This window comes from Limanda limanda, chromosome 9 (assembly GCF_963576545.1).
Source record: "Limanda limanda chromosome 9, fLimLim1.1, whole genome shotgun sequence".
NCBI lineage: Eukaryota > Metazoa > Chordata > Actinopteri > Pleuronectiformes > Pleuronectidae > Limanda > Limanda limanda.
Window position 1 is genome coordinate 1116591 of NC_083644.1, and position 20000 is coordinate 1136590.

A 20000-nucleotide genomic window follows, 5' to 3' on the forward strand; every position below is an offset into this window, starting at 1 on the left:
GAGCTGCACTCGGTTCTGGACAAGGCTCGGTCGGCCCTGCAGGAGAGAGAGGAGCAGCTGAGGGAGGGCGAGCAAGAGAGGGCGAGCGAGAAGGAGGAGAGGGAGAAGACCATCGCACAGCTGACCACGTCGCTTCAGACCAAAGATCAGCTGCTGGAGGTCAGACACACACAAACCAACACACTGTGCACAACAACAACAACACAACTCCTCCCTGTCTCAGGACCACGTAGAAACAGAAGCAGTAGAAACTAACCTCATGTGGAACTCAACCTTCTGTTTCCTGGCGTCAGGAAACCTGGGAGCTGCTGGACGAGCGTTCGGACCAGAAGAGAGACGCTCAGCTTCTCACGCTGCGGCAGCGAGTGAGAGAACGAGACCGAGCTCTGGAGGTGAAGAGAGAGAGAGAGAGGGAGAGAGAGAGAGAGAGAGAGAGGCCCGAGTCACGTGTCCAACAGAAATACTTTACATTATCAACCTTTATTCAACCAGTAAACCTCTACGTTACATTAAAGGAGCGATGGAGAAGAGAGAGATTTACAGGCTGCATGTTTTTAACTGGTAATAAAAACCAATGACCCGACATCTAAAAGTTAAATTTATCTGTTTATGTTATTTAATCTTTGCCACCAGCTCCTGTAACGTTTCTTATTGATGAACATTTGATGAATATTAACATTTTAACATCAGGTAAACAAACTACATAAGAATCTAAGTGGTGCCTGAAAGAATCAGACATTAAGAACAATATAACAATAAACCTCTAAGAGACTAAGAGGCTTTATTTTAATAAGTCTTCTCGGGTCGTTGTGTGATTCCGTGACGATAGAGTTTGTGTTTGTGCAGCGCGCCGTGGACGAGAAGTTCCTCTGTGTGGAGGAGAAGGAGGAGGAGTCTCGACGCCTTCGCCTGCTGCTCCGAGAGAAGGAGAGAGACCTGGAGAGACAACGCTGCGTCCTGGACAACAACCAGGAGACCATCACTGTGAGCGCACACACACAGACACACACAAAGTAACACAAACACACACCCATCATCTCCTGGATGAATCTGTTGTGTGTTCGTGTGTCTGTCAGAATCAGAAGGTATTTATTGCAAAGTAGGTTGACCTGCCTGGAATTTGTTCTGGTTATTGGTGCATACAATGAACGTGGAAACATAAAAACACAATAAATACACAACACACATAAGACAAACAATAAAAAACAATATATATTTACTCACTATTTACTTCTTATTTACTCACTTTTTCTAATATTTATACAAAGTAACATTTATTTAGACATAAACATATCTATATACATATATAAAAGATATAAAAAGTGAAATGCTAAAACAGTGATCAGTGTCAAATTGCAATATGCAATATAATGCAGTATAATATAATATAATATAATATAATATAATATGTGTTACTTCAGAGCCTGGAGCTGCTGCTGCGTGGTAAAGCCGTGGCTCTGCGGCAGCTGGTGGACGCCGGGTGGGACGTGCAGCGGCTGCGGCAGCAGAGCGAGGAGACGCAGAGCTGGTCCCTGAGGGAGCGAGACGCCATCATCACTCAGCTGCAGGGGGCGCTGCTCGCTCGCACGCAGGAGGCGCAGGTACGAGGAGGAGGAGCCACGGCGTGAAGGTCCGTTACAACCTGAGTCTGCCTCAAGGATTCACGTTTCCTCTTCTTCTTCTTCTTCCTCGCCCGTCAGGATCTGCGCTGCTCCCTGCTGGCTCAGGTCCGTTCGGCTCCCAGCGACGTTCTGGAGGAGCTGAAACTCCGCCTCCAGCTCAAGGACCGCCTCTTCCAGGAGGTTCTGTCCGATCGGACCCGTCAGGCCCAGGAGCACCAGGCCCAGGTCCAGGGTCTGCTCACGTCCATCGGCTCCAGGGACCAGTACATCCAGGTAGAGCAGAGGAGCTGAGAGTCAGACACACAGATATTAATATAACTTTAATACACATATATAAGTGAGGACACCCCCCCCCCCCCTGCAGGACTCTGCGCTGCAGCTCGGGGACCTGATGACCGAGCAGACCTCCAGACTCCAGGAGCTGCGCAGACAGCTGAGCTCCGGGTCCGGGTGCAGGTCCGGGTCCGGGTGCAGGTCCGACTCCGGAGCCGACTCGGCCCTGGAGCTGCAGGCGGTGCAGGAGGAGCTGCGCCTGGCGCTCAGGAGGCAGGAGGAGAAGGAGGAGCTGAGGAGGAGTCAGACTGAGAGGCTGGACGCCCTCAGCAGGAGTCTGCTGGTGAAGGAGGAGCTTATCAGGGTCAGTGAGAGGGAGGAGCACACAACTACACTCACACGACAACACGCACACAACAACACTCACACTCACACAAGATATATATTTAGATATATATATTTTATTTTCTATTTTACATTTTTGATATTCTATTTTATTGTTATTCTATTTTATTCTTTTTTTATTCTATTTTATACTATTCTATTTTTATTTTATTTTTTATTTTTTTTGGGTTTACTGAGCATTGCTTAAAGAGAGTGTGTGACCCAAGCATTTCATTGACAGTGACTGCTTCATGTTATCACTGTTCATTTGACAATAAAAAAATCTTGAATCTTGAACAACACTCACACAACTACACTCACACGACAACACTCACACAACAACACGCACACAACTACACTCACACAACTACACTCACACAACTACACTCACACAACTACACTCACACAACAACACTCACACACGGATTTATCAGAACTTTGTGTATTAATCTGCTGGATTAACGTTCATTCACACACAATCCTGTGGGTTTGAAAACTGTTTATCTTTTACTCAACGTATAAAAGAGAAAGTTACAAACCCTGTTGTCCCCGACGGCTCACGTGTGTGAGACGCCTCCTCGTGTTCTGAGGCCGCGGGTTTGATTCCGTCCCAGCTCTTCACTGCATGTCCTGACCACTTGTGTGTGTTGCAGGACTTCCAGAGGCAGATGGTGGAGCCTTCCGATCTCCAGCTGGTGGAGCGCCTGACGCAGGAGGTCCAGGAGCTGAGGGAGAGCCTGGTCCGGCGGGACGGCGGCGTCCCCCCGGGCCGGGAGCGGCAGCCTGAGTTTGGAGGTGGGCATCAGAGAAGCATGGGACAGTATTTGTAACGGCGACTCCCCCAGCAGCTGGAGGCGGGGTCTGTGGTGGCGGTGGTCTGCATGGAGTGACTCGCTGTGGTGGCGCTCTTTGATTTCCCACTAACACTGAACATGTTTAATGGTTACCATGGTGACAAGGATGGAAATGGAGCAGGAGTGACGTTTGGCTTCTAACGTGAAACTCAGTCACGCTTCTTCACACCTCGAGGGAGAAGTCGGTTTCATAAATGAGATGGATTTGTATGAGCTGGAGGAGATTTGTTTGTTTCTGTCTCCAACGTCATCAGAAGCATGAAATGTCACAGAAATACACTGAACACAAAACTGTGAAATTATTATATTATTTTCTTTGTGCCTCTGAGAATCACTTCAGTAAAGTTCTGACTTGTCAACATTAAACTGTAAAGACTAGTTCTAGGTTTCTACACAAACGTCTGGATGTTTAATAAAGAAGCATCAACAAAACATCTTAAAGTATAGAGGACACACAAAAAAGAGACATTTTAATTTATCAATATTCATCACAAATCTTATTAATTGCACTGATTTAACCACCAAAGGCTAAAAGTCTGAAAGTTTCTTTTTTTTCTTTTTTTGTAAACAAAACATATTTTAATTCATTTTAGAACAAATTATTTTAAATCTATGAACAACTTTGAACTTATTAAATTATTATATATTATTTGAAGCTTTATTTCAGTGTAAATATTATGAATTTGTATGAAGGCATCAGTTAATGTGTGTCTGTGTGCGTGCGTGTATGTGTGTGTGTGTTTGCATGATCAGCAACATTAACAAGCCTAACCGATTTCTGCACATGCTTTGTTTACTTGTTATTAATGATTATAACAATATGAATAATAATTGAGAGAATATTTGCATATTATTATAATATATTCATGTTTCCAGTGGACGTTTATGAAAAAACTCAACAATTTAAATCTTTCTTTGCTTCTGTGACATTGGAAATGAATGAATGTGATTAAATGAGTTTCACACTGAAGCAGAAAGTATAAATGTTTTAATGAAGCAGTGAAATCGTTCTGCACGTTTCACTGAAATGAGAAACAACCTGAACATGAATCATCATCTCTTATGATCTGAAGGAGGTTTTCATATAAAATCACACGTTTAAAGCTCCAGTTTCACCAAAGCACAGAACAGCCCAGTTGTGATGCTCACAAACACACAAGGTTTGTCGTCGTTGTGTTTCCACAGTTTCCAAAACTCACTTCAGACTTATTAACATTTAATGTGTCATATTTTCCTCCACATGAATTTCCCATGTTGGCAGTCACATAATAATAAAATGGAGAAACATTGAATTCCCTTGTTTGTATTCATGTTAAATAGTTGATTTGTTTATTGCCTAAAACTGGACATACACAAGAAATAATCTGAACGATAATTAACAGATTTCACAAAGACAAACAGGAGGTCACATGGTCACATGTATAAAAACCTCCCTGATGATGCTGTTGTCATCTTTATTCAGGATTCATGTTGCTGCATATAAAGTTTCACAGGCTCAGATTACCCAGAATCCTCTTCTGGTGAAACCAGCTTCTTCTGTTGATGGAGGCATTTTGTCCATGATGCATATTTTTACTGAGTCTCAGTCATTCGTCAAGTTTCAGCTTCATATTAAACATTTAAAGCAGATGAGTTTTTATTTAACAGAAACATAATCTTTTTTTATTTTATTTTTTTATTTTATTTTATTTTGTAAAGCATAGATGTCGCCTGCCAGGTCACAAGAATTTCCCTGCTCCGATGACGCTGTCATTGGTGCATGTGACAATAAACTTTGATTTGATTTGATTTGATTTGATTTAATCTTCGTGTGTTCAGGTTGATAATTGTTCATTAGTGTTTAAAGGTTTATATTCTCTAGTGTTCAGAAACAATGTACAAACATCAAACGTCTTCTTTACTTGATTCATGGAGAACAAGCAGCTTCTTCACAAACTCAAACTATCTGAAGCTCAAGTTGTGTAGTGAACCCACATCATGCTTGTTCTGTGACGGACACTCAGGAGAAAAATAAAAACTAAATGAACTGAATGAAAGTAGAATTCCTTCTTTAAATTGTTCTACTTTCTTTCATTTTGTAGAAGCGAGTTCAGACGATGAAGACGATGATGTGACCAGCGAGGAAGCAGAGAGCATTGATGAAGAGGAGGCGGACCTGAGCAGCACCAAGGGACGAAGCCCAGTCCAGGACCAGGTCTGTTTGTAGATCATCAATTTACTATTTTAACTTATCACAAACACAAACACTTCAACAAGAACTGACTCAAATGACCAAAAAATAAGTTTAACGTGTTCTTGACCCTTGAGCGACTTTGGTCAACGTCCCATCTGCTAACATGGAGGAAGCCGGGTTCAGGACCTGTACTGAATCCAGCCACCAGGGGGATCCCTATGATCCGGCTTCACTTTAGGCGTCATGGCGTCCCTCTTCCTTCACAGTGCTCCCTGTGTGAACAGCTGTGTGCAGGTCCGGTGACGGAGGGCCAGGGCCTGGCGGAGGTCAAGCAGCTGGTGGAGCAGAAGCGTGCGGTGGAGCGGGAGCTGACGGAGCTGAAGGCTCAGCTGAGGAGGAGCGGCTTCTCCTCACTCTCACACATGAGGTAGGACACACACACATACGTACTGTTTAGATTCAGACTCTTCCGTTTTATTCTTTTATCCTCTGTTTATGTCATATTAGTATCAATAAACCTTGGGTTCAAATATTCCACATGTGAAACTACGTCAGATTTATATGTTTGGATGTTTTCATGAGATTTAACTGAATTTAATTCTCCTCCTTTAAAGGAAAACTCTGCTCAGCCTCCAGGATCAGAACCAGGATCTAAACCATCGGCTGCAGGAGAACGCTCAAAACCACCACCAGGAGGAGGAGGAGGAAGAGGAGGAGGAGGAGCTGGACGTGACCATCGGAGAGGAGGAGGAAGAGGAGGAGGAGGAGGAGGAGGAGGAAGAGGAGGAGGAGGAGGGCTCAGAGACGTGGGAAGCCTGGGACAGTGACTTGTCTCTGTCTCACACCGACGTCCACACCCGGGACGAGCCGAGGATGGGCGGAGCCTCCAGATCACAGCACCAGCTCAGCTCCGCCTCTCAGGTGAGAAACAGGAAGTGTCTCTGACGTCTTCACGACAGGAATTTAAACATGTGAGGGACACGTGTGGTGGATTCTGAAATATAATCCATATATTTATTCTTCCTTCTTTCTTTCTTTTTTTATTTATTTTATTTGTTAAACAATCCTTTATTATAATCATTGCCGTATATCGTGTTAGTGTTAGTTTAGTGTTAACATCTTATCTGTATTCAGAGTTAAGTTCATTTATCTGATGCTCATGTGTATTTTCCCTTTTTCATTCCTTTAAATCTATTTCTTGATACATGAGTTTATGAATCTTGTGACAAAACAAATCTTTTCTAAGAAGAACTGTAATTAGGGTTGCAAAATTCCGGGAATTTTCAAAGTTGGAAACTTTCCATGGGAATTAACGGGAATATACGGGAATTAATGGGAATTAAGGGGAATAAACTGGAAATGTTGTGGGTAATTTATACTAACTGTATTTACCTTGTCATATACAGACATAAATATAAACATTTTGTTGTGTCATAGGCTGATTTGAGCCCTGAGGAAACTTTGGGCACTTGACTATATGCTTCTGCATCGTTGTGTCATTCTTAACATAGGTCTTTGCACAGTATTTGCAAATGTACACAGCCTTTCCTTCTACATTGGATGGGGTGAAATGTCTCCACACATGAGAGAGTGCACGTGGCATTGTTCTGTAGAATAAGATGAGAAAAAAGTTTGTAAAAAAACACTAATGCAATGCCAGAGATATAAATAGTTAGTCAAACAATTGGAATCGTCTGTAAACATATTTTACAATTGATGGATAAATGAATGGAAATAGGCTAGATGAACAGATGAGCAATCCTCAATCAGCATGCTAATATATTTTTCCCAGTAATATCATTGATATTATTTTCAAAATTCCCAAGCTTAACTTCCCACGGAAAGTTTCTGGAAAGTTTCCAGAAATTTACCGGAAACTTTCCGCCCCTTTGCAACCCTAACTGTAATAAAGCTAAAAGTTGTGATCATCACATCTTTGTGAACAGTGTGTCCAGGCCGGCGAGCTGCGTCCCAGCATGCACCTGGGCGGCGCTGCAGCCCCTGAGAGGGCGGAGCTTCTCCGGCAGCAGAGGAGCAAGGAGCTGAGGGAGCGGCTGATGGTGTCGGAGGCGACGGTGCAGGCCCAGGCCGAGCAGCTCAAAGACTTCAGGGAGCTGCTCAGTGAGTCCCCCTGCTGGTCAGTGCGTGTATCTCAGGGACAAACCCCCGTCACAGACATGTCTCCTGTGTCTCTGCAGCGGAGACGGCGGTGCAGCAGGACAGCAAACAGGTCCAGGTGGACCTGCAGGACCTGGGCTACGAGACGTGCGGCCGCAGCGAGACCGAGGCGGAGCGGGAAGACACCAGCAGCCCAGGTATTCACCCCCCCCCCCCCTCTGAGGAGCTTCATCTAAGACTCTAAACCAGGGGTCTTCAATGTTTTTCAGGCCAAGGACCCCTAAACTGATGGAGAGAAAGAGCAGGGACCCCCTACTATATATATTTTATGAAATTATGTTTATTATTAAACTGGGCCAAGTGCCATGTATAAACATAGGTACCCTGTTATTGTGAAATCAATACTAAGCTATTCAAATAATATACAGAAAGATAACGTCTTCTGCCTCCATTTATCCGTTCGCTATTATATGTTGGATTCATGTTAATGTGTATTTAAAGACATTTAAATTTGTGGGAAAAAAATTGTCTAATCAACTAAAGATTTTGCGACCCCCCCTGCAGTACCTTCGCGGATCCCCTAGGGGTCGCGGACCCCCTGTTGAAGACCTCTGCTCTAAACAATTCAGATTGAACCTAGAATGTCCCTCAGTAGAGTTCTCACCCCCCCCGAGGACCAGCTGCTCCTTAAACTCAATCGAGCTGCACCGAGTCACACACATGGATATTATCCTCTTCATACGTGACTGATTATTATCAAGATCCAGGATCAAATGACCAGAGAACATCCACTTGACTGAAGGAAAGAGATTCCTGGATCCTGGTGCCGTTGTAATAACGACTTAGAACCACTAGAGGTCAGCAAACCACACCTCCAACAACTCCAGTTCCTCCTCTGCCGTCGGTCTCCTCAGGAAACAGGTCCACTCTGGATCTGGATCTGGATCTGGATCTGGATCTGGATCTGGATCTGGATCTGCAGCAGGTCTGGTTCCTCTGGTGAGAACCTGCTGGAGACTCCATGTGTGACTGTAGGAAACCAGGAAGACGACGAGTCAAAGTGAAATCAGGGAATCAGAGTTTTTTTGTTGCAGCTCAAACTCGACTGATTTCCAGATTCTGGTGTCGGAATAATCGTACAAATTAATTTCCAACTGGGAAAATTCACGTGACTCCATCATCAGCCTGGTTGACCTTCTGTGACCCCCCCGCTGAAATCAAAGAATGGATCAATAACTGTATTCACCTGTTTTCAATGTGTTTACTGTATTTACTTTGCGTCCCTCTCAGAGTTCGATGACCTGGAGATGTGCACGTCTCTGGACTGTGGCTCCCAGTGGTGGCCCCCCCCCACCACCACCACCACCACCACCACCCCCCCCAGCACCGGGACCCCCGGCTCCGAGGAGGCGTCCTCCCTCCAGCGCCTGGTGGAGGACCTCCGCTCGCAGCTGACCCGCTCGCAGGCCGTGATCCGCGGACTCCAGCACCGCCTCCGCTCCCTCTCCGTCCCCCCCGACGACCCCCCCGCAACGCCACGCAAGGTCAACTGGTGCTTCCAGGCCTCGGAGGAGGACGAGGGCTGGCAGTCGTCTGACGGGGGGGCGCTGGCCTCCCCCAGGCAGCCCCACCCGGACCAGGGCCTCCAGCAGCTGGAGTCCCGAGTGGACGCTCTGGAGAACCAGCTGAAGACCGGAGGGAAGGCGTCCACCGAGCAGGACGGGAGGTCCGCCACGTGGCCGGGGTGAGACACAGAGACACCACAGGAAGTTGTGATGTAATATCATTCATACTTTTATTTAAAAACTAACACTTCATAATCATCAGTGATACAGGAAAGAGGAAGTGGTCAGAAATGATTTGAGTGTTTCTGGGATGAGAGAGGACGAGATTTCTGTGGAAATAAACTTTACAATGAATTTAACAAAAATGTTTTGAAAACAGGGAAACATTTTGATTAAATAATTTGATAAAATATTTTAATTGTAATATATACATTTAAAATAAAGAATAAAGGCTCTGATCATTTCATTATTGGATGAATCAGTTTCCTCCTGATGGTTTAGCCTGATCCTTTCATCACTGGAGGTGTTAGATCACAGATGTTCTCTGTGAACGTGAGGGAGGGAACATGTCCTTCAGGGAACATGTCCTTCAGGGAACATGTCCTTCAGTGAACATGTCCTTCAGTGAACATGTCCATCAGGGAACATGTCCTTCAGTGAACATGTCCTTCAGGGAACATGTCCTTCAGTGAACATGTCCTTCAGGGAACATGTCCTTCAGGGAACATGTCCTTCAGGGAACATGTCCTTCAGTGAACATGTCCTTCAGTGAACATGTCCTTCAGGGAACATGTCCTTCAGTGAACATGTCCTTCAGGGAACATGTCCTTCAGTGAACATGTCCTTCAGGGAACATGTCCTTCAGGGAACATGTCCTTCAGGGAACATGTCCTTCAGGGAACATGTCCTTCAGGGAACATGTCCTTCAGTGAACATGTCCTTCAGGGAACATGTCCTTCAGTGAACATGTCCTTCAGGGAACATGTCCTTCAGTGAACATGTCCTTCAGTGAACATGTCCTTCAGTGAACATGTCCTTCAGTGAACATGTCCTTCAGGGAACATGTCCTTCAGTGAACATGTCCTTCAGTGAACATGTCCTTCAGGGAACATGTCCTTCAGGGAACATGTCCTTCAGGGAACATGTCCTTCAGTGAACATGTCCTTCAGGGAACATGTCCTTCAGTGAACATGTCCTTCAGGGAACATGTCCTTCAGGGAACATGTACTTCAGGGAACATGTCCTTCAGTGAACATGTCCTTCAGGGAACATGTCCTTCAGGGAACATGTCCTTCAGTGAACATGTCCTTCAGGGAACATGTCCTTCAGGGAACATGTCCTTCAGTGAACATGTCCTTCAGGGAACATGTCCTTCAGGGAACATGTCCTTCAGGGAACATGTCCTTCAGTGAACATGTCCTTCAGGGAACATGTCCTTCAGTGAACATGTCCTTCAGGGAACATGTCCTTCAGGGAACATGTACTTCAGGGAACATGTCCTTCAGGGAACATGTCCTTCAGGGAACATGTCCTTCAGGGAACATGTCCTTCAGGGAACATGTCCTTCAGTGAACATGTCCTTCAGGGAACATGTCCTTCAGGGAACATGTCCTTCAGTGAACATGTCCTTCAGTGAACATGTCCTTCAGGGAACATGTCCTTCAGGGAACATGTCCTTCAGGGAACATGTCCTTCAGTGAACATGTCCTTCAGGGAACATGTCCTTCAGTGAACATGTCCTTCAGGGAACATGTCCTTCAGGGAACATGTACTTCAGGGAACATGTCCTTCAGTGAACATGTCCTTCAGGGAACATGTCCTTCAGGGAACATGTCCTTCAGGGAACATGTCCTTCAGTGAACATGTCCTTCAGGGAACATGTCCTTCAGGGAACATGTCCTTCAGGGAACATGTCCTTCAGTGAACATGTCCTTCAGGGAACATGTCCTTCAGTGAACATGTCCTTCAGGGAACATGTCCTTCAGGGAACATGTACTTCAGGGAACATGTCCTTCAGGGAACATGTCCTTCAGGGAACATGTCCTTCAGGGAACATGTCCTTCAGTGAACATGTCCTTCAGGGAACATGTCCTTCAGTGAACATGTCCTTCAGGGAACATGTCCTTCAGGGAACATGTCCTTCAGTGAACATGTCCTTCAGGGAACATGTCCTTCAGTGAACATGTCCTTCAGTGAACATGTCCTTCAGTGAACATGTCCTTCAGTGAACATGTCCTTCAGGGAACATGTCCTTCAGTGAACATGTCCTTCAGGGAATATGTCCTTCAGTGAACATGTCCTTCAGTGAACATGTCCTTCAGGGAACATGTCCTTCAGTGAACATGTTCTTCAGGGAACATGTCCTTCAGTGAACATGTCCTTCAGGGAACATGTCCTTCAGTGAACATGTCCTTCAGTGAACATGTTCTTCAGGGAACATGTCCTTCAGTGAACATGTCCTTCAGGGAATATGTCCTTCAGTGAACATGTCCTTCAGTGAACATGTCCTTCAGGGAACATGTCCTTCAGTGAACATGTCCTTCAGGGAATATGTCCTTCAGGGAACATGTCCTTCAGTGAACATGTCCTTCAGGGAATATGTCCTTCAGTGAACATGTCCTTCAGGGAACATGTCCTTTAGTGAACATGTCCTTCAGTGAACATGTGGAAGACTGTGATGCCTCCTGAAGTCCAGAGGATCAGTGGGATATAAAACATGTATATAAGTAAGATCCTCACAGTTTATGGTTAATTCTACTGAGACTGAAAATGTCTTCGTCTTTTCATAAACTGCTTTCAAATCTGAACTCTGGAGAAGTTCTTGCAAATAGTGTTTTGACATTTCCTGGAGTTTGAATAATTTAGAACTTTTCGGGTGACGATATTTTTTATTGTGACAATAATCGATCAGGACTCATATCATTTCCTGGTGTTATGTCTTTGATCCTAAATGACCTCACTGCTGCTCACAGTCGTGTTCTCTGTGTCGGCAGGAAGTTCGACTCTCTGATCCAGGCTCAGGCCCGAGAGCTGTCTCACCTGCGCCAGCGGCAGCGGGAGGGGCGTGGCCTGTGCAGGATCCTGACTCAGCACCTGGGCGACACCACCAAGGGCTTCGAGGAGCTGCTGAGGGCCAACGACATCGACTACTACCAGGGCCAGAGCTTCAGGGAGCAGCTGGCTCAGAGCAGCGCCCTGGCACAAAGAGTCGGAGCCAAGATCAGCGGACGTGAGTCAGATCCTGGATTTCATCATTCACTGTTTCCTGCAGCTGAAGAATTATTTTATATTAACAAAAATGATTTTCATAACTTCAGGAGATCAGCCTGAAGATCCAGATGAGAAGACGGAGCTGCTCGCCATCCGGTCAGTGCCCGTTCCCTCCATGTTTAATTTATGTTTACGTCATGTTCCCTCCATGTTTAGGTCATGTTCCCTCTATGTTTAAGTCATGTTCCCTCCATGTTCCCTCCATGTTTATGTCATGTTGACGTCATGTTCCCTCCATGTTTATGTCATGTTCCCTCCATGTTTACGTCATGTTGACGTCATGTTCCCTCCATGTTTACGTCATGTTCCCTCTATGTTTACGTCATGTTCCCTCCATGTTTAAGTCATGTTCCCTCCATGTTTAAGTCATGTTCCCTCCATGTTCCCTCCATGTTTATGTCATGTTGACGTCATGTTCCCTCCATGTTTAAGTCATGTTCCCTACATGTTCCCTCCATGTTTAAGTCATGTTCCCTCCATGTTTAAGTCATGTTCCCTCCATTTTCCCTCCATGTTTATGTCATGTTTACGTCATGTTCCCTCCATGTTTACGTCATGTTCCCTCCATGTTTAAGTCATGTTCCCTCCATGTTCCCTCCATGTTTACTTCCTGTTTACGTCATGTTCCCTCCATGTTTAAGTCATGTTCCCTCCATGTTCCCTACATGTTTAAGTCATGTTCCCTCCATGTTCCCTACATGTTTACGTCATGTTTACTTCATGTTTACGTCATGTTCCCTCCATGTTTACGTCATGTTCCCTCCATGTTTAGTGATGCTGTTGTTTGACACCAGCCTTGATGCTGGTTACTGGAAAGTATCGGTGTGTGACGCTGATGTTTGTTCCTCGGGGCAGAATAATCAGACGCTCGCTCGATAATGATTGATGACCTCACTGGTTAGAGCTGATTCACTAATTAATGAGGGAGGAGAAGTGGGGGTGTGCGGGTTGGACACGTAACGAGCTGGTCACATGACTCTGGATGACTTTTTTCTTAGTGGATGTTTTAAGATGATGCATGATGAAACATCTTCAAGAATAATTTTCAAACTAAAGACATGTCACAAGGGACATGTCTTTAAGAATGGTTTATTGAAATGAGAGTCCTGAAACGTAGCTTCTGTGTAATGACCAGCAGGGGGCGACTCCACTGGTAGTTTCTAAAGGAAATGACTCGCCTTCTCACTTTATAAAGTCAGTAAACATTCTCCTCAGGAGTTTATGTCTCAGTCTCTAGTTTCAAGTCTTCATCAAACAGGTGATGTTCATTTAGTGAATTATGATCATTTAGAGTCAAACAGACCATAAAGTACGTCATCATCATGACATCACCACATCCTCCTGGTCCCAGTTGGATCGACCTCCGGGTCTTTTCCTAAATTTCCCTCCGGATCGATCAAGAATCAGTCAGTGTTGAATCAGGAAAGTTTCCTCTGACGTCACTGTTACATCACAGCCCGTCCCCCCCCTGCAGCTCATTGGTCGGGACGTCCAGCTCATTCATGTATTTATTAATTTTTGCTGCGGCTCAGAGCTCATGAGTCCGGCTGATCGCTCGTCTAATTAAACAGAGAGCACACAGACGTGATGAGAGACGACACACGAGGACAAACAAGATTCATCAGTTCAAATAAGGTGCTGGGGGGGAGAGAGGGGGGGCAGAGAGAGAGAGAGATAGAGAGAGAGAAAGGGGGGAGAGAGAGAGAGAGAGCACTGCAGTAATCTAACATCATGTCGTAGGAGCACAGATGGTCGAGCAGATGTGAAGCTGAGTTTTCATGTTTTCTGCGACAGTCATTTCATTTCGTCGCTCTGATTCAAACAGTTTTTATTATCGAAGGCAGAAATGTTCCCGTCATAGACTGAATATGATTCTGTTCACAACCTACAGAACCACAAAATATCAATTTACCAAAGAGTTAAATTCACTGGGACCTGAAAGAGAAACATGATTAAATACTACATTTTATATTTTGAACGAATCTTAAAAATTGAATGCATTTCCACTTTTATTGGTGCTTTTATGTGTGTGTATGAATTAAATATATATATAAACATATGTATATATTTACATAAGATGTATTTTTCAAAATAATACAATCAAATATATAGAATATATAATGAGATAAATATATTATTTCTAAAGTTTCATTTTGAATCATTTCTACATTATTTAGTCTGTAAAATAAACGTTTTTATATCACCAAACATTTACACAGATACATGTGAATCTATTGATTTATATCAGACAACTGGAAATAAATAAATAAAATTCTACTAGAGATAAAATCTTTGTCCAAATGAAACATGCACGAGTGATGAGTGTGCACGTGACGGCTGTGATGTCATAACGCTGCCGAGGCTTTCACTGCGCTCGGCTTCTAATCAGGTTAAGTTATTAAGACCTCGGCTGGGGAGGAAATAGGTCAGAGAGAGAGAGAGGGAGAGAGAGAGAGGGAGAGAGGAGAGAGAAAGTAAGGGGGGGGGGGTGAAGCAGAGAGAGAGGCAGCATCAGTTCTCTTCAGTGTAGCAGCAGCAGCACATGGTGGGAAACCTCCAGCAGCTCTGATCTTCTTCTCTGTGGACGGACCACGATCTTCAGGCTGCTTCTTCTCTTCCACTGAACCACTTCATGGATTCTCCTCCAACTGCAGCTGGATGTGAAGGTTCCTTCCTGAGAAGATCTCCTCTGTGTGTCGGACACGTTCTCACACCTTCTGCTCTGCAGCAGAAGAACCTCACGTTGGGTTTCACGTGTTTGAAACAAGAGGAAGTTCTTCTTCGTGGATCCTCGTCCGATCAGCTGCTGTTTCTCTCTCTCGCTGACGCTTGGTGGAGCGTGAGCTCACGAGCCCCCCGGGACCCGGACCTCCTTTCACACACATCCCTCTGTGGCCTGCTCCTCTTTGTGACGCTCTGCTGTCACCACCGTCGCCCGCAGGTCTGATGCTGGAGCTTCCACCATCAAGGCTTCAGTACAAAAGAGACCAGAAGAGAGGGTTTGAATAAAAGGACATTTTATCAGTGACAAACAGGACGTGGAGAAGAGAGGGAGGCAGGGTTCAGCTCTGAGTTTCCTCCGGCTGTTGAGTAATGTTTTTGTTCGTTGGCCTTTGAATTCATTTCATGGTTAATCTCATCCTGCGCTGGTGGAGCAACATCTACTAGCTGTGCTTTTATTAGAGCTGCACTTTGGAGAAGAAACCTTCTGACTGATCTGCTGTGGTGGAATCAAAAACGTGGGGACGCAACAAATACTTTAAATCTGCTGCGAGACATTCAAAACATTAATAACTTCAACCTCAGAATCTGACTTGGGATCAGTGAACTCACCTCCAGGATCCACAGCGTCCCACCTCCATCTCTGTGGGAAGACCGGACCTAATCTGGATTTACTTTACACCTGATCGTCCGCTCGCTGGGTCATCCTTTTATCCCTCACTCTTTCTCACACACACACACACACACACACACACACACACACACACACACACACACACACACACACACACACACACACTCACACACACTTAGGGGTCAGGAGCTCGGGGCTAATGAGCCTCGCTCGGTTTCCTCTGGAGACTCGGCCGAGAGGAGAAACAGCAGAACAAGTTTCACGAGGATCCAGGAGTCGGTGAGGGACAGAGGAGACAGACATGGACACTCAGTAGCCGGACAGGGGGGCCGAGGGGCAGGGGTCGGAGGTCGGAGGTCGGAGGAGGGCGATGGCTCCTCTGTGGAAGGCCATGCTGTCTAAGAGCAGCCCGCTGTACAGAGACGCTCTGTTCTCCTTCTCCCTGTGGGAGTGGAAGGCTCAGGAGCGAGAGCTGCTGCTGCTGAGGAGACACACGGACAGGGACAGGAGGACGCTGCTCGCTCAGCTGGACAAGTAAGACCACGCCCACAAAGAGAGGGAGACAGATTCACATCATGTGTCTCCTGCAGAAGAGAGAGTTCACACTAGTTCAGGGTTTGTTGTAAACGTTTGTGATGTTGTTGTTTATTCTTCGTGAGTCGTCCTCAAACAATATTCTGTCACTTTTAATAGTTTGTGTTGCAGAATTTTTTATTAAAAGTCAGTGTTGCAGAGTGAAGCTTGAAATCCTTGAGTTCATCCTGCCTGGTTTATCTACACGGAAGATTTAAAAGTTAATGTTTTTCATAACCCATTCTTCTGAATTTCTCTCTCACTCCTCAAGTGTTTGGTTTTTATAGAAGTTTGAAATATGACGAAAGGATTTTAGAGGCAAAACAAACGTGGTTTCACTTTGTAGACAAATCGCCGAACAGGAGGAGATTCTGTGACTGTTGTTACCCTGAAGGAGATCAGCTGATCTGTCCTTCTGTCTGTCTGTCTGTCCGTCTGTCTGTCTGTCTGTCTGTCTGTCTGTCTGTCTGTCTGTCTGTCTGTCTGTCTGTCTGTCTGTCTGTCTGTCTGTCTGTCTGTCTGTCTGTCTGTCTGTCTGTCTGTCTGTCTGTCTGTCTGTCTGTCTGTCTGTCTGTCTGTCTGTCTGTCTGTCTGTCTGTCTGTCTGTCTGTCTGTCTGTCTGTCTGTCTGTCTGTCTGTCTGTCTGTCTGTCTGTCTGTCTGTCTGTCTGTCTGTCTGTCTGTCTGTCTGTCTGTCTGTCTGTCTGTCTGTCTGTCTGTCTGTCTGTCTGTCTGTCTGTCTGTCTGTCTGTCTGTCTGTCTGTCTGTCTGTCTGTCTCCGTCTGTCTATCATTGTGAAGTGAAAATAATCAAATGATCACAATGATCTGAGGATGATTTTGATCCGAGGTTTGACCGCTGCTGTAGTTTATCTGAGGACCTAGATGAAGACATGTCCCACTCAGTCCACAGACTGATACAGTGTGAAGCCCATGAGATGAATGTCCCACAGACAGACAGAGGGACGTTAGTGGACTCAGAAGCTCGATGGACCTTCTAGTCTCTGAGATGAACTCCATTCATTTCAGATTCTCTTACAAGCTGGAAAAGATGTTTTTTACTTCCTCTGTCCAGATGTTTGCTGAAGATTCAAGAGATTGAAATAAAGTAAATAGACTTTACAACACGTATTAACTGTATATATATATATCTATGTGTGTATGTTACAGACTCAGTAAGGAGCTGCAGCAGAAAGACAAGATCATCGAGTCTCTTCGCTCCAAACTGAACCAGCATCATCATCATCATCATCATCCTCACTCTCCTCGCTCTGACACGCCCGGCAGCAGCCACGCCCTCTCCGGCGCCTCCGACCAATCAGATCGCATCTCCTACGTGTCCGATGAGCATGGCTCCACGACCGAGGACCTGGACCTCTGCTCGGACGTGGACGCCGCCAGTGAGCTGGGTCAGGAGGACACGCCCACCTCCAGCCGAGTCGCCCCAGGTGAGACGTCTGTCCCTTGGGTTTGTCCTTAGAGGACGTAGCACCTGCGTGTCTCACTGTCCACACACGAGGAGAGGAATCAACACACAACTGACACACATTCACATTCACACACAAACAAACGCTGATGAAAACATAACTTACTTGGTAACAAATCTACTTATCATCACTTTAAATCCACTTCCTGACTTCAGTCACGTGACGTCTCTGCTCCTCAGCGTCACACACACTATAGACATATATAAAGACTAGATGTCTCGTCTGCGCTGCCGGCCAACGGAGCCGGACGTCACCACATGGCGGCCATCTTGCTAGGGGGCGTCTCTCTCACCCATAACATTGTGTTGGTAGTGGTAAATAACCATAACATGCTCAATTTTCAACCGATTTTTAAACAGTTTGGTTTGTTATAAACGTCAGAGATGTAGTTATGACACTGCATAAGTTATTAATTTTTTTTAGAAAATAACATAATTATTCATAAGTATGCAGTGTCATAACTACATCTCTGACGTTTATAACAAACCAAACTGTTTAAAAATCGGTTGAAAATTGAGCATGTTATGGTTATTTACCAACACAATGTTATGGGTGAGCGAGATGCCCCCTAGCAAGATGGCCGCCATGTGGTGACGTCCGGCTCAATCGAACGAGATATCTGGTCTTTATATATGTCTATGACACACACACTGTCTCTGTGTCCGTCCCCTCCGTCGTGTCCTCAGGTGACATCACACTCTTCTCGTTTCCAGATCGCCTCTCTCACAGTAGCACCGTGTCCCGCCCTCCGTCTGTCCCTCCATCCATCGCCTCGTCCCACAGAACCCAGTCCTGCCTCAGCTGTCCCAGCATGCATTGCCCCAGCTCGCCACACCGAGCTGCGGACATGCAGAGTCAGACAGGTAGGACCAGGAGACATCGTGGTGTTGTTTCTCCTTCCTCCTCCGACCGGCTGCTTCCTGCAGATCTTCTTCTTCTTCTTCTTCTACTGTCTCTGTCTCTCTCCTCCTTTCATTTGTCCTTTCATTCCATCTCTGTCTCTCACACTTCCACTCCTCCAGCTCCAGCTTCAGTCTTCACCTCCGCCCCACTGTTTCCTCCCCACGTTTCCTCCGCTCCCTTACCTGTTCCTCCTCACGCCTCCACCCTGCGACCACGGGTCCACGGCGGCGCCGGCGGGGGGGGGGGAGCGGGGTTCACGCTGGCTGAGGTGCACCAGGAGCTGCAGATGTTACAGAGGCAGCTGGGAGCCAATGAGAGTGCGTCGCTCGGACCGCCAATGCATGAGTGTGTGTCTGTGTGTGTGTGTGTGTGTGTGTGTGTGTGTGTGTGTGTGTGTGTGTGTGTGTGTGTGTGTGTGCAACATTAAACTGTAAAGACTAGTTCTAGGTTTCTACACAAAGGTCTGGATGTGCAATACAGAAGCATCAACAAAAACATCTTAAAGTATAAAGGACACACAAAAAAAAGACATTTTAATTTATCAATATTCATCACAAATCTTATTAATTGCACTGATTTAACCACCAAAGGCTAAAAGTCTGAATATTAGTTTTAAACAAAACATATTTTAATTCATTTTAGAAAAAATTATTTTAAATCTATGAACATCTTTGAACTTATTAAATTATTATATTTTTTGAAGATTTATTTCAGTGTAAATATTGTGAATTTGTATGAAGGCATCAGTAAATGTGTGTGTGTGTGTGTGCGTGCGTGCGTGCGTGCGTGTGTGTGTGTGTGTGCATTAACAAACATAGGGTTCTAAACTTAGTGATTTTGTCCCACTGAGAATTTCAATAACACAAAAGTTTCTGAGGATGAGGAACAGCTGCTCTACAAGCTCCGCCCCCTCGCCTAAAGAGAGTCTGACAATCTGCTGCTGCTTCACAGGACAAACACTAACTGCACTGAATGTGTTTGAATGATCCACTTCTCTTCTCTGTCCCTCCTCTTCCTCGTGGTCCTTCTGTTCTTTCTCATTAATGACTTCACTCGATGTCTGATGAAGCCGGAGGGTTCAGCTGCAGGAGGATTTACTCTGGAAACTAGAAACCAGACAGATTGATTGTGATTAACAGAGAGAGAGAAGTCCGTCCCTCCGTCCGTCTCTCTGTCCGTCCCTCTGTCCGTCCCTCCGTCCGTCCCTCTGTCCGTCCCTCCGTCCGTCCGTCCCTCTGTCCGTCCCTCTGTCCGTCCCTCCGTCCATCCCTCTGTCTGTCCCTCCGTCCTTCCCTCTGTCCGTCCCTCCGTCCGTCCCTCTCTCCGTCCCTCTGTCCGTCCCTCCGTCCGTCCCTCCGTCCGTCCGTCCGTCCCTCCGTCCGTCCCTCTGTCCGTCCCTCCGTCCGTCCCTCTGTCCGTCCCTCT

General features: G+C 45.7%; 1 protein-coding gene across 1 annotated transcript in view; it reads left to right on the forward strand.

Moving 5' to 3' along the window:
- The window catches only part of pde4dip (phosphodiesterase 4D interacting protein), a 32659-nt gene that overhangs the window by 4049 nt on the left and 8610 nt on the right, over positions 1-20000 (forward strand). Inside the window, exons 6-23 of the mRNA XM_061078076.1 lie at positions 1-159; positions 294-392; positions 847-984; positions 1422-1601; positions 1701-1895; positions 1987-2259; positions 2933-3074; positions 5215-5327; positions 5591-5733; positions 5921-6227; positions 7253-7427; positions 7505-7621; positions 8715-9168; positions 11983-12218; positions 12307-12355; positions 17356-17633; positions 18386-18535; positions 18695-18892. Of these exons, the coding sequence (XP_060934059.1) occupies positions 1-159; positions 294-392; positions 847-984; positions 1422-1601; positions 1701-1895; positions 1987-2259; positions 2933-3074; positions 5215-5327; positions 5591-5733; positions 5921-6227; positions 7253-7427; positions 7505-7621; positions 8715-9168; positions 11983-12218; positions 12307-12355; positions 17356-17633; positions 18386-18535; positions 18695-18892 (3406 nt within the window). The remainder of the gene's footprint in view (positions 160-293; positions 393-846; positions 985-1421; positions 1602-1700; positions 1896-1986; positions 2260-2932; positions 3075-5214; positions 5328-5590; positions 5734-5920; positions 6228-7252; positions 7428-7504; positions 7622-8714; positions 9169-11982; positions 12219-12306; positions 12356-17355; positions 17634-18385; positions 18536-18694; positions 18893-20000) is intronic.